This window comes from Pseudorasbora parva, chromosome 21, assembly GCF_024679245.1.
Source record: "Pseudorasbora parva isolate DD20220531a chromosome 21, ASM2467924v1, whole genome shotgun sequence".
NCBI lineage: Eukaryota > Metazoa > Chordata > Actinopteri > Cypriniformes > Gobionidae > Pseudorasbora > Pseudorasbora parva.
The window spans coordinates 10,766,911-10,783,021 of NC_090192.1; the positions used below are offsets into that span (position 1 = coordinate 10,766,911).

At 36.4% G+C, this 16,111-nt stretch overlaps 1 protein-coding gene across 2 annotated transcripts in view; it reads left to right on the top strand.

Moving 5' to 3' along the window:
- Nucleotides 1–16,111, top strand: part of p4ha1a (prolyl 4-hydroxylase, alpha polypeptide I a) — a 33,731-nt gene that overhangs the window by 8,256 nt on the left and 9,364 nt on the right. Inside the window, exons 2-9 of one of the 2 annotated variants that reach the window (XM_067430310.1) lie at nt 1,396–1,503; nt 1,682–1,778; nt 2,325–2,476; nt 5,110–5,247; nt 5,322–5,573; nt 7,968–8,161; nt 9,527–9,703; nt 13,248–13,318. In XM_067430310.1, coding sequence (XP_067286411.1) covers nt 1,419–1,503; nt 1,682–1,778; nt 2,325–2,476; nt 5,110–5,247; nt 5,322–5,573; nt 7,968–8,161; nt 9,527–9,703; nt 13,248–13,318 — 1,166 coding nt within the window. In that variant the 5' untranslated portion in view covers nt 1,396–1,418. Of the gene's footprint in view, nt 1–1,395; nt 1,504–1,681; nt 1,779–2,324; nt 2,477–5,109; nt 5,248–5,321; nt 5,574–7,967; nt 8,162–9,526; nt 9,704–13,247; nt 13,319–15,388; nt 15,460–16,111 lie in introns of both variants that reach the window. The other variant, XM_067430309.1, reaches the window with a different exon arrangement.

Here is a 16,111-nt window from a genome sequence, read left to right on the forward strand (position 1 = left end):
GAATGGCCGTCAAACCTGTGACTTCTCACCCGTGAACTCATACTAGATTGATGTACTCCCAGTTACATGCTCTGACGTCACAGTCCGCGAAACAACAATGGCAGCCCATGATAGTCGTACATGGTGAGAAATAGACTTTAGGACAATATAACGTTAGAATCAAATTAATAATAATATAATAAGCTTTTTAGTCCATTGAGTGCAAGAATAAATGAATACCAAATACATTTCCAAATATACAAATAATGTAAAATAAAAATTTTAACAGCTTCTCTTGTCTTATGCAGCAATTTTTCTCCTCCGTTTCCCTCAAATAAGCAAGGAGTTAGCACCTTTGGCGATCAAAATGATTGTACATGAGCCCTTGACGGTCCGCCATGCACCTTTGGCGATCAAAATGTTTGTACATGAGCCCTTGACGGTCCGCCATGCACCTTTGGCGATCAAAATGTTTGTACATGAGCCCTTGACGGTCCGCCATGCACCTTTGGCGATCAAAATGTTTGTACATGAGCCCTTGACGGTCCGCCATGCTTTGTTTAAATCTCGCTACCGCAATTCCTTGCTCTCAGGCAGTTTGGCGTGTCTTTGCCTGGAGCGCTACAAAGTCGTGAGTCGTGGTTTGAAGTCGTAATTTACGGGCTCAAAAACCTGGAACGCAGCAGTAACTTTCCCTTGAGCTTTTGATTATATTAAAGGTCATGGTATAAGAAAATCCTATACGTTTCAAAGCTGAGAACTTCCTTGTTAGTCAAAGAAAAGCTTTTATTTACAGCTGGCACAGCAAATGATCGATCTGCGAATGTGCGTCCCTATGACGTCAGTGAGTAGTAAAACGCCACCTCAACAGAAGAAGACGAAAGTCTAATTCTGTAGCCCCGCCTACCGATTTGTGCCTGGCATTTAGTTAGATAAATAACAGGACTACATGGAGCTAAACTGGATCAAACTTCCAAGCAATAAAGCGTTCAAATATGCCATAAGTTTCCTTCAGATTCCAGAGACCTGTCAGAGATGACAAACAAATTACAAGGAAGCACAATAAATGAATATACAGCACAAAAGAGTGTATACAAGAAGGAGTTTGTTGTTAGGGGCAGCAGCACACCAGCTCCAGATAAACAATGACACTCAAAACCAATGTTACTCATGTATGCAGAAACCTGTAATTTTAGTGGTTCAACTTGAACTTATTTTAGTTAGTTGCCAAGGCAACGTTCAATTACTTTTGTATTTTTCAAGTTATATATATATATTTGATTTTGATGAACAGTTTTAGATTAAGTTTTAGATAACAATAATAACCCTGCCAAAGTCAATGACATGATTGACCAATCAGAATCAAGTATTTCAGAGAGTTATGTATCAATGTAAATCAAATTTTCTCACTTTTAGGGTGTGTGTGGAACAGGATAAACATGGGAGTTAGGAGTGTGTGCTGTATTTTACTCATCTCTCTGCTAAAGTCTTCCTCTGCTCACAATGACTTCTTCACTTCCATCGGTAGGACACCTTTTCAGCTTTTTATAAATTTATGTTTGAAATGTTCCTACAGGTTCTAACAGGCAAAAAATGCCTCTAAACCTGTGTGTTCATGAACATTTAGCATGATACAACTGACAGGTGTTGTGGAAAACTACACAGTTCATTCACTGATGCTCGGTTTAACCTGTGTTTGCAGGTCACATGACAGATCTGCTGTTCACAGAAAAAGACCTGGTAACGTCATTGAAAGACTACATCAAAGCAGAGGAAAGCAAACTGGAGCAAGTGAAACAGTGAGTAATATCTATTAACAGAATCAACTGGAGTCATACAACATAAAACAAACATAATTTATAGCTGTCTGAATTGGTAATAACGGAGTTATGAATAGGGCATGACATAAATCTTTAAAACGGTTGGCTAAGATTACATTCTAATTATGTATGTCAATAAAATCTGACAATAATTTTGGGTGTAATGATACATCATGGATCAATGCATCAATCAAATGACTAACAGAATTATGTATGAATGCAACACAATAAATAAATATAAATTAAATAAACTAAATATAAACTATTTTTGAGATGCATCTTAAAGTCTCCAAACTTCACATTAAACTTTACAATTTCTCATATTCATTTTTCTACAAGTGGTTCATCTTCTTAATTAACCATGTCTGATATTACACAATTTTACATCATACTTAGTGTGGAGCAGTTATTCACAGTTGTTACACTGTGAACAAGCTGTATATGGTTGAAGTGACAATAAAGCCACTCTGAATCTGAATCTCACTGTGTGTGTGTGTGTGTGTGTGTGTGTGTGTGTGTTGTCAGGTGGGCTGAGAAGCTTGATGCTTTAACAACCACAGCCACACAGGACCCAGAGGGGTTTTTGGGTCACCCTGTTAATGCCTTTAAACTCATGAAGAGACTAAACACAGAGTGGGGTGAAGTGGAAGACCTAGTGCTCAAAGACATGTCTGATGGTTAGTATCAATGTTATTTAACCCATTACATGTTTTTTATTTTATTTTTAAAACATATTTTTTTTACAATCGCTAGGACCCATTTCTCAATACTTTTTCAGAACTCTTCATGCAGTGAGCAGTCTATGTGGGCTAAACTGTGGATCGTTTATCATTGCCTGACACAAAATACATTGAACGACTTTCAAATTACATGTATTCTTCTCTTAATCAGAAAGAACTACTGTTAAAACTACTACTCTTACCTACAGGCCAGTTTGTTTATTATTTATATACTTTGCTGTTAGGGGTTAACAGTATATGACCCAAGACCAGTAGTGAAAAATGAAGACCAAGAATCAGGACTGCAATTAATTATTAGATTAGATGCTTAGATGCTCAAAAACACAATAATCTTATATAAAAAATAATAAGACTAAAGGATCTTACCAGTGCTTAGGTCGCTCTCCCTCATATTGTGGTCTTTGAATTTGAAATGAGCTGCTGAATAAAATGCATCTTGAATCTTTTGCTTTCATTGATTTGAAATCCGTTAAATGAGCATCTTGGGAATTGAAGATCAGATTTATATTCATTTTGCGGAGTTGTAAGGAATAAGACAACCTGCATGTTCTTTTTTTATTTTTATCTGTTTAGATTGTGTAGATTGTTTCGTTTATCAGCCTACCTCAGCTCGTCAAAAATGCCTTTTACTGAGGTGGTAATAGTAGGCTAAATTAACTAACATTGTGTTTTATATCTATGGATTTTATTATAGGCAAGACAAGTCAAGTGTTGATTTGAGAGGCTAAATTGATTGAACATGTGGTTAACTCACTAAAAAAAAAAAAAACTTTAATTTAACAAACAAAAAATAGCTGTAAACATTTTTCTAAATTAACTTAATGAAGAAACAAAACGAAATATAGCTACTTTGACATTAAAAACAAAACTGAACTATTTTAATGGCTGCAACGATGTAAAAAAACAAAACAAAAACGGGCTCCACAGTCGGACTCGGGCCGTGAATTTTGATAAGCTGTCAGACACGTGCCGTGCTAGGACCTCAGCGTCTTGGGCCAGGGCCGGGCTAGGGCCTAGATTTGAGGCCTGTGCAGGGCTCTATTTTCTTTATTGGCTTCAAGAGAAACTGCAGGAGGTTGCTGCTTGGTCGTACCATACATACAATTGTCCCAACAGTTACACTTTTTTCAAGGTCTATCCACGTCATTATTGCAAGGTGGATGATTCTGATTGGCTCAGAGAAAATGAAAATTTTAAACCATTTTTTAAAAATGTGTCATGGTAAATTTCCACACATTGTCAGTTAATCAGATGCATATGTCCATAGAAGCTTGTTGTTGTTAAAAGCTTGTTAATGCTTTTACCCCGGAATTTGGCCCCTAGTGACCTTCTAGATCTGGAGCAGGCGCCAGCTCTCCCAGAACGAGAAGTCCACCCATCTTCTAGGATGTCCATTGTACACCTTCTCAACACTGATCTGTAACACAGAATATTGCGCACATACAATGATACACAGTCTCTTTAACGTTGGAGCTAATTAAGCTCCAGTTCTAACTAAATATTCCCCTAAACATACTGACAAAATGTGCTGGCTCGCAGTGAGGGTACAGACAGTAGTAGAGCACAGGCTATATTCATCTGAGTTCTTTACTGTTTCAGCAAAATGATAAAAAATACATAAAATGAAAGACAAATCCATGTTTCATATCTGGAAACCAGGCTAGTGAGCACACATTGTTACTGCACCCCTGGCATGTTAGGGGTGTGTGAGTGTGATACCTCCAAAATCCAAACACACAAGTGTTTAGAGACACATCACACATCTCTAAGCCAGACCCTCTGTCACTCCTCAGAGACCAAACACAAAGTTTAGAAAACAAGAAACTATTAGTGGTTTTTAAGCAAAATCATTACGGAAGAATCATTCAAAAAATCATAATAATAAAGGAGGATAAACATTGATTAAGGCTTTGAGGATTCATTTAATTTGGATATATACAGTATATTGAAGCGGCAGTGGATTTCAGGATCCACCTTTCATTGCCATATAGAAATACAAATCTAAAAAAATATAATACTGTCAAGACTATTAGATGTTGTTGAACATGTTGTTGTCTTTCTGTGTCTTTTATTTTCATTAATATCTGAACAAAAGAAACCTCGGAAAAAATCATGAATAATTTAATTATACTTTAATGTACCGAGTGAATTTGGTGAATTCTAAAAACTAGAAAGTGTTATTCTTGTTTTATGAAGAAAATTTACAAAAGAAAACATTATATTATGCTCCCTTTTGTTTGTGCTTTTAGGACATTGTCTTCTGAGTAAAAAAGTGTGTTTGTTGGGTGAAACCCTTTGCTAGTATTATGAAAGAATGACTTGATTTTATACATGTATTAAGTGTTTTGGTAGTTTTTAATGCATTTTTTTTATTATTTTAAATGATTGCTGTGCCAAGATAAAAGTTGGTAAAGGGAACGGTGTGAATAGTTGAACGAAAAAGTGACCCAAGTATTTAGAAATGTGTTCTTTGAAAAAAACAACAACAAAAAAACTTATATTTTTAAATAACTTAATTTTTCTTATAGCTATGGTTTTTCTTATGAAAAGATCACCACATTTTCTTCCAGGCTTTATCTCAAACCTGACCATCCAGCGTCAGTATTTCCCCAACGATGAAGACCAGAACGGTGCAGCCAAAGCTCTCCTCCGACTGCAGGACACCTATCAACTGGACACACAGACCATCTCTTCTGGAAACCTGGCTGGTGAGTGGGACCCACATGAAAGGTAAGACATCTCTTAAGATTTGTATGACATCTCATTGCATGTTTTCTTGCAGGTGTTACTACAGACTTGCCGTTTAAAAACACCCTGACGGTAGAGGACTGTTTTGAGCTGGGTAAAATCGCCTACTCTGATGCAGACTACTACCACACAGAGCTATGGATGGCCCAGGCACTCAAACAACTGGATGAAGGAGAAGAATCTAATGTTGAGATTGTGACCGTGCTGGACTACCTCAGCTACTCAGTCTACCAGCAGGGGGAGCTGGAGCGCGCTCTGGAATATACCAAGAGACTGCTCTCTGTGGGTAAGTCTGCTCTACAAGACTATGGCTATGTCCACATTCATCTGGATTCATTTGAAAATAGCGTTTTCATTTCCAAATGCCCTCCGTCCAAGCTTTTTCTAGAAGTTGCTCATCCACACTGAAACATCAAGTCACAAGTCAACTTGCTATGTATTCGTAAAACATCATAAAAAGTCATTCAGATGGTAACGAGAGAACATACTTAATAACATTCTTCGGGTATGATCATTCTATTAGAAAAATATCCACTCATTGGTGTGTCTATTTATCTTTAGCACTAGAAAGAACACTAGAAAATGAATAGCAGGCACTACAATGCCAGTGCAACCATAGGTATATATACAGGGCCGGCGTTTGCTATAGGCGAGCTAGGCGGTTGCCTAGGGCGACAATTGTGTTGGGGGCGCGAGCGCGCTCTTGTGCCGCCCTTTACTTCCGATTAAACATAGAATCGAAACAAGCGAAATACAACAATGTTTATTAAACATGATCATCATAGGGCGCCCCCTCAGCCACACGTTTAATAACTTATCAACCTGATTATTAGATTGAATTGATGGTGATTATTGATTATTGGTTTAGGCGTTAGGTTAGGCAAGTGCTCATCCCTTGCGCATTCATCAAAAATGAGGCGTCCTAACCCGCGGATGCACAGCGACGGAAAAAGAGAAAGAAACAAGATCAAAAGAAAGCCCAGTATAGAGATCAGTCTTCTTATCTCAGCCAATAAGTTGTCAAACTAAATAAATGTACTTAGCATTATCAATATTATCAACTAATATTAATTTTATTAATATTGTCACTAAGCTATCACTTGCTAGTTTTCTACGTATTACAAACATAACTTCACTGACAATAATCTACAATAACCTACATGGATGTAATTTAAATATCAAAAGTCCAGTACATTATAAATGTGGATAACGTATCATATGTATGCGAGTTGAAAAATACAAATGATCTCTACTTCAGATTTAAATAACAAGTGTCTCCTCTCTGTATTTTTGTTTTTACTAGAGTAAAGTTAGATGCCATATTATTTACATTAAACACAAATATACTGTCATTTACTAAACGATTGATTGAGCCAGACAAAATCACAGAAATTACCAAATTCTCAACGGGGGCTATAGTGTAGCGGTAAGACACGTCATCAAGTTTTGACGCAAATCGATCAGAGGTTCAATCCGCCTTTTGCCACACTCACTCTATTCCCTTTTCCCATCGCATATCAGATCGGAAAGGCATTTATTTTCAATAAAAATTGAGAAAATATTAGAAAAGTGGAAATAAAGCGTCTAACGTGTTTAATAATAAGTGTTTTCGGTAAGGAGTAGGTAAACAGACATGTGCTGAATTAGAGACGAAAAAAGTGAGTGGGTTGGGGGGCACAAAACTCCATCTCGCCTAGGGCAACCAAAGAGCTAGAGCCGGCCCTGTATATATAATATGTGTCACATGACTAAACATGCATTGTTTTTGAATACTTTCATTTTCACAGTCCACTCTAAAAGCTAGTTTCTGCCACGGAGCAAAAAAAGGTAATTGTGACTTTTTATCTCACAATTCCGACTTTTTTGCTGTCAATTCCGAGTTCATATATAGCAAGGAATAGTCACAATTGCAAGATAAAAACTCACAACTATAAGAAAAAAGAAAAGTCTTTTTCTATCTTGCAATATAAATTATTTCTTGCAATTGCGAGTTTATATCTCACAGGGGTATATCATAAGGGTATTTTTTTATTTTTTTTATTGAGTTCTTAATTCACCAAAGTTGCCCAAATGAAGTCCATAGCATATTGCTACTAATAATATTTGATATTTACGGTAGAAAGGATTTCTAAATATCTTATGGAACATGATCTTTACTTAATATCCATAAAAGAAAAAATCTATAATTTTGACCCATACAATATATTGTTGGATATTGCCACAAATATACCCATGTGACTTATGACTCATTTTGTGGTCCGGGGTCACAATTATGAGTAATAAACTCACAATTGTAAGAAAATAATAAAAAAGTAAGATAAAACTTGCAGTTATCTTTGTTATTTTTTATTCGCATGGCGAAAACAAGCTTCCATACTCCACATTACAACACGGAAACAGCGTTTTCAAATATATCTACTTTGTCTTCGTCTAGATTGTCTTCACAAAGCTCAGTTTTCGCTGGAAAAAAAGCAGTCTAAGTGTGAACAAAAGACCAGAATATATAGAAAAATATGCGTTTAATGTGGATGTGTTCTGTAATGCAGTATTTACACAATTTTCACATACCATTGGATAAAGGAGACCAGAAGTTCATATCATGATATGTGAAAGATTTGAGATATTCAGCAGTTGTCCAGACTAATACAAAATGTTTAACACGTTTATCTCTGCTGTCTAGATCCTGAGCACCAGCGAGCACTTGGGAACCTGAAGTATTTTGACTACCAGCTAGACAAACAGAAGAAGGCTGAGAAGGAGCAGAGCGGCAAGGAAGAGAGTAATAAAGAGCAAGAAAAGGAGGTTGGGAAAAAGGCATATCTCCCTGAGAAGAGGAAATATGAGCAGCTATGTAGAGGAGAAGGACTCAAAATGGTGATTATTAAAATACTGTAACTGCTATATTAACATACATTTTCACTGGAATGTCACGTTGAGCATGAAATGCTGATACATTAGCTGATGTCAGTCATTTAGTATATCACACTTGCTTTATATTAAGTGTCTTTAACTACTACGTAACAACATTTTAATTATTATTTTAAAGGGGGTGGTTCTGTGTTTTTTTCTAGGCTTGGTTGTGTTTATGGGGCGTAGTATAACATATCTTAATCGCCTACTTCTTTTTAAAAAAAATTTAAACGTATTTTTCTTATATTTTACCTTTATGCCACACCGCTCCCCTGTCCTTTGAACGGCTCGTTTGCTTCCTGCTTCTATGAAGCCCATCCCTCCGAAAAACGCAATGGTCTTAGATTGGTTAGATGGCCAAATGTAGTTTCATGTATTTTTATTGGCTGAAGTGCCGAGCACCGGTTGCCGGAAACATCACGCCCCTTACCATTACGGTTAGAAGTCACATCTGTGGTGACTAGCAAGGGTTTATGACATCACCAACCCAGGAAGAAGCTCGTTGTAGTCCAAACCGGCGTTTTTGTAGGCAATAAACTGCCGTAACTTTAAAGGAGAATATCTCCGTTTGTATTGAGCTCTTAGTGCTGTAACTTTGCAGATACTGTTCAATGCTCAAGCAGCAACATTACACACTAACTAAAGTTAAAAAAGTGAAATTGCATGCAACTACCCCTTTAATAAAAATATCTTATTGTGTACATACATGTTTTATATTGCACTCTTTTAAAAAACAACTACATGTAATTACGGTACATCTATAATTAAACTGTTGACCCTTCCCTTCCTCCATAACCCACCCTTAAACCCATCTCAATAGCAGCAAGTGTTTTGCAATACAACATGAACACAATATCTATATTGTAGTTGTTTTTTACATAAGTACATTGGAATTAAAGACACCTAATATAAAGTGGAACTAATATATTGTGGGACCAGTCCTAATACCAGTTGATGTATCCTGATAAGTCTATTTGTAGTGGTTTCTGTATTTCAGGCAAGTAATTATTAAAGGCAGGACTTTGAATTATTTATGCACACCCATGGTGTTAATGCGGCCATGACACAAAGCTGTATTTTTGTTCACAGCTGAAGGCATATTGCACATAAAACTCATTAAAACAACACCCACATGCTCCAATCAGATAGGCCGACTGCTATGCAGCTTTTTGGAGTCAGTGAATGGGTTTTTCTTTGGCAGGGCCTGTTTCAGCACATTGAAACATATTACTCATGCTGTGAAATAACATGAAACACTATTCAATTTATTTTTCATGCATAATATATAAATGAAATGTACATATTATGTACATAATCTCATCCTTACAGACTCCTCGCAGACAGAGCCGTATGTTCTGCCGTTACTACAACAATAACAGACATCCATTTTACACGCTCGGCCCGGTGAAACAAGAGGACGAGTGGGACCGCCCACGTATCATTCGTTACCATGACATTATAACAGAAAAAGAAATGGAGAAGGTCAAGGAACTGGCCAAACCGAGGGTGAGTTCAACTTTTATACACATTCAAATGTTTATAAATATGTACATTATTAATGACCAAAATGTGCGGACACCCCTAAACCACTAGTCCAGTAATTCATATAATGGTCACGTCACTAAAAAAAATCAAATTTGGTCATAATTTACTAACGTTAACCTCAACCTCATGTGAACAAAAATTAAGATATTTTGATTTATTTTTTGATAATTTTTTTCCATCCATTGAAAGTACACAAAACACAGACTTTCATGCATCAAAAAGTTAATTAAGACATTGTAAAAAATGTATTACGAATTGAGATAATTACAAGTCTTCTGAAAGACACAATCGCTTTATATGATGAACAGATTTAATTTAGCCTTTACTTTACATATTAACATTGATCAACGCACACATACATAGAGCGCATCAAAAGATACCTGCTTAAAGAGATAGTTCACCCAAAAATGAAAATTCTGTCATCATTTACTCACCTCTATGAGTTTCTTTCTTCTGAACACAAAAGAAGATATTTGGAAGAATGTTTGTAACAAAGCAGATAAAGCAACCACTGAGAAATAAAAAAACCTGATAAGTCACATCAGTTGAAGAATGTGTGTGTACAAAATATTAATAACACTTTACTATAAGTTTTCATTTGTTAACATTGCAAATTAACATAGTAAATTGCACTAGTTAATTTAAACTAACACTGAACAATACTTGTTACTGCATTTATTCAACTTAATGTTAATTTTAACATTTAAAGGAGTCATGAATTATGACATCTAAGAGGTCAAAAATCCTGTAAGTTTCAGAACTCAAAACTTCTCCGTTACACCTTTATTGAAACCAAGCTCTGAAAACGACTCGTTTAGGATTTTGTCACATTATGCTGTAATAGTGCGACCCACTTCTGCAGAATTAAATAAACTACTTCTACATCATCGCTTCTTTGGCCCCACCCACTGGTGCATTAGTGAGATAAGAAGGAGAGAAGAGAGAGACGTTCGGTACATTTCACCATTGAGTCTTTGGTAAATCGGTTGCAATTTCGCTGCTGGCTTTGAAACTGTTAATTATAATGCTTAATCTGTGATCATTGATTTCTGATATATGTGATGATTCATGACAGTCATGAACAGTTTTTATTGTCTCAAAATCATTTTTTGCTGTTTATGCATGAGTAAATCAAGCCAGTGACTAAACTGTCAACTTCACATTGTTTCTCTTAGTAGCATGAAAATAATCTGTTGTTTCATTTGTGATTAATTATACAGAAAGCGATCAAAGAACCTATTCGTTATAATCGCTGGAGCTGTCAATCACATGACGTGACTGAGTTATGCACTCTCGCCAAAACTCCCATTACAATCAGTGATGCTGTGTAAACTATACTCTAAAATCTCTTTATTTCATCTAAAATCTCTAAGTTTACATAATATTTGCACTTAATTCATGCACTCAACAGATATGACTGTCATCGCTACAATGATCATCACTGCAACCTTTCATACGACAGGTGTAGATCTAAATATAATGCTTTAATCAACACTTTTCAAGATTAGTTCATCTCAACAGCAGTAATAGTACAAACGTATAGAGTTCTACATGTAATATTTTTTTCATATGCAAAGATGTTAACCAATGATAACAACAGTGGGTGTTTACAGATTGTTCAAATAAGTGGGCTAAAATCAGGGTAGGAAATTACCTTTTATTTCTAAGTTTTGACAATTTCTGCTGTAAAAATCATACTAACATAAGTGCATCTCAGGAAACATTAAATAATAATAAAAATGCAGTTCATGACCCCTTTAATAATACATTTTTAAGATTAAAAGTTGTATCTATTAACAAATGAGACCTTATTGTAAACCGTTAGAAAAAATATGCTTGAAATAGCATTTACATTACAAATACATGCATTCCTGAAGTTATTTAAAGGTGTACAAGTATTTTTTACACTGTAACAAAGTTTCATCTATAAAGAAATGAATAATACTTTTGACAAAAATGTTTAAATTGATGTTCACTCAAATGAGAATGAAATATATCAATGGTAATGAGCATTTTAACAATGATGGTTGACCTTTAATGGTAGCTACCATAATGAGATCATATGACAACCCATCACAACTCATTTCTATCTTGGTAACCAATGACAAATATGCCTGTGGAGTGTGGATAGAGTATTTCTGCAATGACACTGGGTTGCGAAAACCTTTGCTTTTATGTGAGACTTCCGCCATGTTAGTAGATTCCAATATAAAGTGAATGACAACTGTAAGGCATAAACCAAAACTATGAATTCCTCTTGGGGCTTATTTATAACTTTTGCGTCCACAAAAGACAAGCCCTGTAAGAGGTGTACACCAAACTGTACGAAAGGAGACAAAACAGTTGGGCGATACTGATGGTGAGCTGAGGGACTGACCCAGATGAAGGAAAACCACTTTATATTCTCATTATCAATCCTAATCATAAATACAGTGCATTATTCACAATAACTGTTTAAATAAATACAAGAATGATTTAAGCTCTGTTTTACATCTGTTATACACATTAAGATTAAATATACCACTCTCATTAATACAGTTAAGCAGTTAAATTAATCACTATCCAGAAGTTACAACAGTTTTAATATTCTAATAAATATAAATATTTGTTATGGATGCGATGCTTTTGAACACTTTTCCTGTGTTTTAATGTTTTAACATACAGTAAGGATTGCTTATGGTGCATAATAATAGTAGAACTCCTGGTCTGACAAAATATTTATGAACGAATAATAATCAATAATGCACAATAAAATGAATTTCCATGAAAAATATAAAGCAATTAAAAATACTATTTGGCCAGTAGAAAAGATCGAGAAAAACTTTCTCTGAAATGTATTTTATACTATTTTGATTTATTCAAAAACAAGGCAAGGATAGGCTGTTGAATGATTTTTAGCAATGTAATGTGACGGCACATCCGTATCTCATATTTTCATAATGACATGGTATCATGTGGATGAATATGCATATGAAAAATGATTTGGAGATGACGTTATGCATAGTAAAACTTGGTGTTTTAACGTCCATATATGGATATTTCGGGGAGGAAATGGGGTGGAGATGAGTGTACGCACAATCTTCCGCTGACTGAGTTTCCTAAAGAGAATTTTGTGCAAGTTCTAGCATAAGCATGGTTTTATAAATATGACATTTTTTGTGACCGTACATGCACATTTAGGATGAAATCCATGGAAAGTTTTATAAATGAGGCCTCAGGTCTTTAGGGGACATAAACATAATGGTTCAGGCATTTCACTTCTTTAGTATTACTTTTTGAAGAGCATAATTTTGTGTTAAAAAAAGCATATAAACCCTCCTATATTTGGAGTTTCTATTATGATAACACTCCTCTGACCCGCCATTAGTCCATTTTAAGTTACTTGTCCAGAGTGTAATCAAAGGCTCATATAGAGTAAGAAGGCCGGTGCTCACGTTCATGTGGTCAGTTATTAAGACTACAGCTGCTGTGTAACTTGTGTCCTCTTGGCCGGTTGGCTCAACAGCTGCGCCGAGCCACTATCTCCAACCCCGTTACTGGTGTCCTAGAGACGGCCCACTATCGCATCAGTAAAAGGTAAGGCTCCAGTTGGCCTGTAGAACTGGCAACACATACTGCATGCTGGAAAAGCAACTTTAACAAGAGCCCAGACAAAGGGGATATCACATGCTAATTATGGGTTGGTGGACCAAGGTCATCCTTATATATATATATATATATATATATATATATACATACATACACACACCGATCAGGCATAACATTATGACAGGTGAAGTGAATAACACTGATTATCTCTTCATCACGGCACCTGTTACTGGGTGGGATATATTAGGCAGCAAGTTAACATTTTGTCCTCAAAGTTGATGTGTTAGAAGCAGGAAAAATGGGCAAGGTAAGGATTTGAACAAGTTTGACAAGGGCCAAATTGTGATGGCTACTTGACTGAGTCAGAGCATCTCCAAAACTGCAGCTCTTGTGGGGTGTTCCTGGTCTGCAGTGGTCAGTGTGTATCAAAAGTGGTCCAAGGAAGGAACAGTGGTGAACCGGTGACAGGGTCATGGGCTGCCAAGGCTCATTGATGCATGTGGGGAGCAAAGGCTGGCCCATGTAGTCCAATCAAACAGACAAGCTACTGTAGCTTAATATGCTCAAGAAGTTAATGCTGGTTCTGATAGAAAGGTGTCAGAACTCACAGTGCATCCCAGTTTGCTGTGTATGGGGCTGCATAGCCGCAAACCAGTCAGGGTGCTCATGCTGACTCCTGTCCACCATCGAAAGCACCAACAGTGGACTTGGAGCATCAGAACTGGACCATGGAGCAATGGAAGAAGGTGACCTGGTCTGATAAATCACGTTTTCTTTTACATTACATGGATGGCAGGGTGTGTGTGTGTGACTTACTTTGGGAACACATTGCTGGAAACCTTGGGTCCTGCCTTCCATGTGGATGATACTTTGACACATACCACCTACCTAAGCAATGCATAATATTAGGTCATAATGTTATGCCTGATCGGTTGATCGGAATAATTATGATTTTTCAATGTTTTTAAATTAAGGCTTTTATGCTCACTAAGGCTTTTATTTGAGCAAAACTACAAACAGTACTATTGTGAAATACTATGACAATTTAAAATAACTGTTTTCTATTTGATTATATTTTAAAATGTAATTCATTCCTTTGATGGCAAAGCTAAACAAGTCATCAGTCATTACTCCAATCTTTAGTGTCACATGATTTGGTGCTCAAGACACATTCTTATTATTTGCATTTCTTGTTTATTATTATTAATGTTAAACCATTATTAATGCATAACCATTATTATTATTAATGTTAAAACAGTTGTGCTGCTTAATATTTTGAAAACTGTGCCATTCATAAGTTTATGGGTTAGTAAAATTATAAATAAAGAAATTAATACTTTAATTCAGCTAGGATTGAATAAAAAGTGATTATGTGAAGGATTCTATTTCCAGAAAAATGCTGTCCTTTTTAACTTTTTAGTCATCCAAGAATCCCAAAAAGATGCCTCAAAAATATTGAACAGTTTGTCAACATTTATAATAATAAGAACCCATTATCAATAAGTGAGAACAAATTATAATTGAGCAGATCAGCATATTAGAATGATTTCTGAAAGGTCATGTGACACTGAAGACTGGAGTAATGCTGCTGATGCTGTGATCAGCTTTGTTATCATAGGAATACATTAAGAAACTGTTATTTTAAATTGTAATAATATTTCAAATAAATGCAGCCTTGGTGATCATAGTGCTTTCACAATATATGCATTGACATACTGTTGCACAGAACATACCAACCTCCAGCCCTACAAGTTTGTATTTATACCATGCATAATAAATGGATATCCCTGTTTGCTTTTCTGTTCTTGGGATTGTTACTCTTCCACTGCTTCTTTACACACAGGAGGTCTGGATCAGTGAACACCATAGTCCTATAAATTTGAACTAGCAGTTCGACTCGGTCAGAAACTACACACCATGTTACATATAAACCACCCATGCAGTCCACGTCCGCAGCTGGTGTAGTTCAGTATAAGCCGTGTCTCAACAGCATATAGTAACAGCACCTTTCACCTTTCTCTTCTATTTCCTCTCTTTTTCTCTGTGCTGGCTCTATAGCTCAGGCGTGCCACCGTGCATGACCCTCAAACTGGCAAACTCACCACCGCCCAGTACAGAGTCTCCAAGAGGTAAGGGGTCAAATAAAGCGCTGAGTTCGCATCTGTCTACTTTCCCTTTCTCTCTTTACCTAGAAACTTCTTTGTGGACCTCAGTCTATAAAACAGTATCATCGCACCTGGAACACCATGCAGTTTATCTAGATGAATGAGCGTGACCTGCACAGACAGACATTTTAATCTTGATTTACATAATATTTTGGTACAATAAGCACAAATAATTATGTTTGGGATCTTAAAAAGCAATAAGGGGATAGTTAAAGGAACCCTCCACATACCCGGGTATGGCGATAGAACTTTTAGCATAACTTAGCATAGACCATTGAATCTAATTAGACCGTTAGCATCTCACTCAACAATGAAAAAAAAAGGAACTTTGCTGTCGTACCCAGGGGCGTGGGACTAGGGGGATAAAGGGTACTGAGTAACCAGGGCCCGAGGCAGGGGGGGGGGCCTTAGAAGTCAGTTTTCTATACATACACATACATGGTACGGGGGCCCAGCAAGATGGTTTGTACCCAGGGCCCAAAATTTGGTGCTACGCCCCTGGTCGTACCATGGGTGCAGCAGGCGCAATGATATAACGCAGCGCCTGGAAATAGACTAACTTCCATCAACATTATCAACGTGACAAACTGCTATACTTGGCTTACACAGGGAGCGT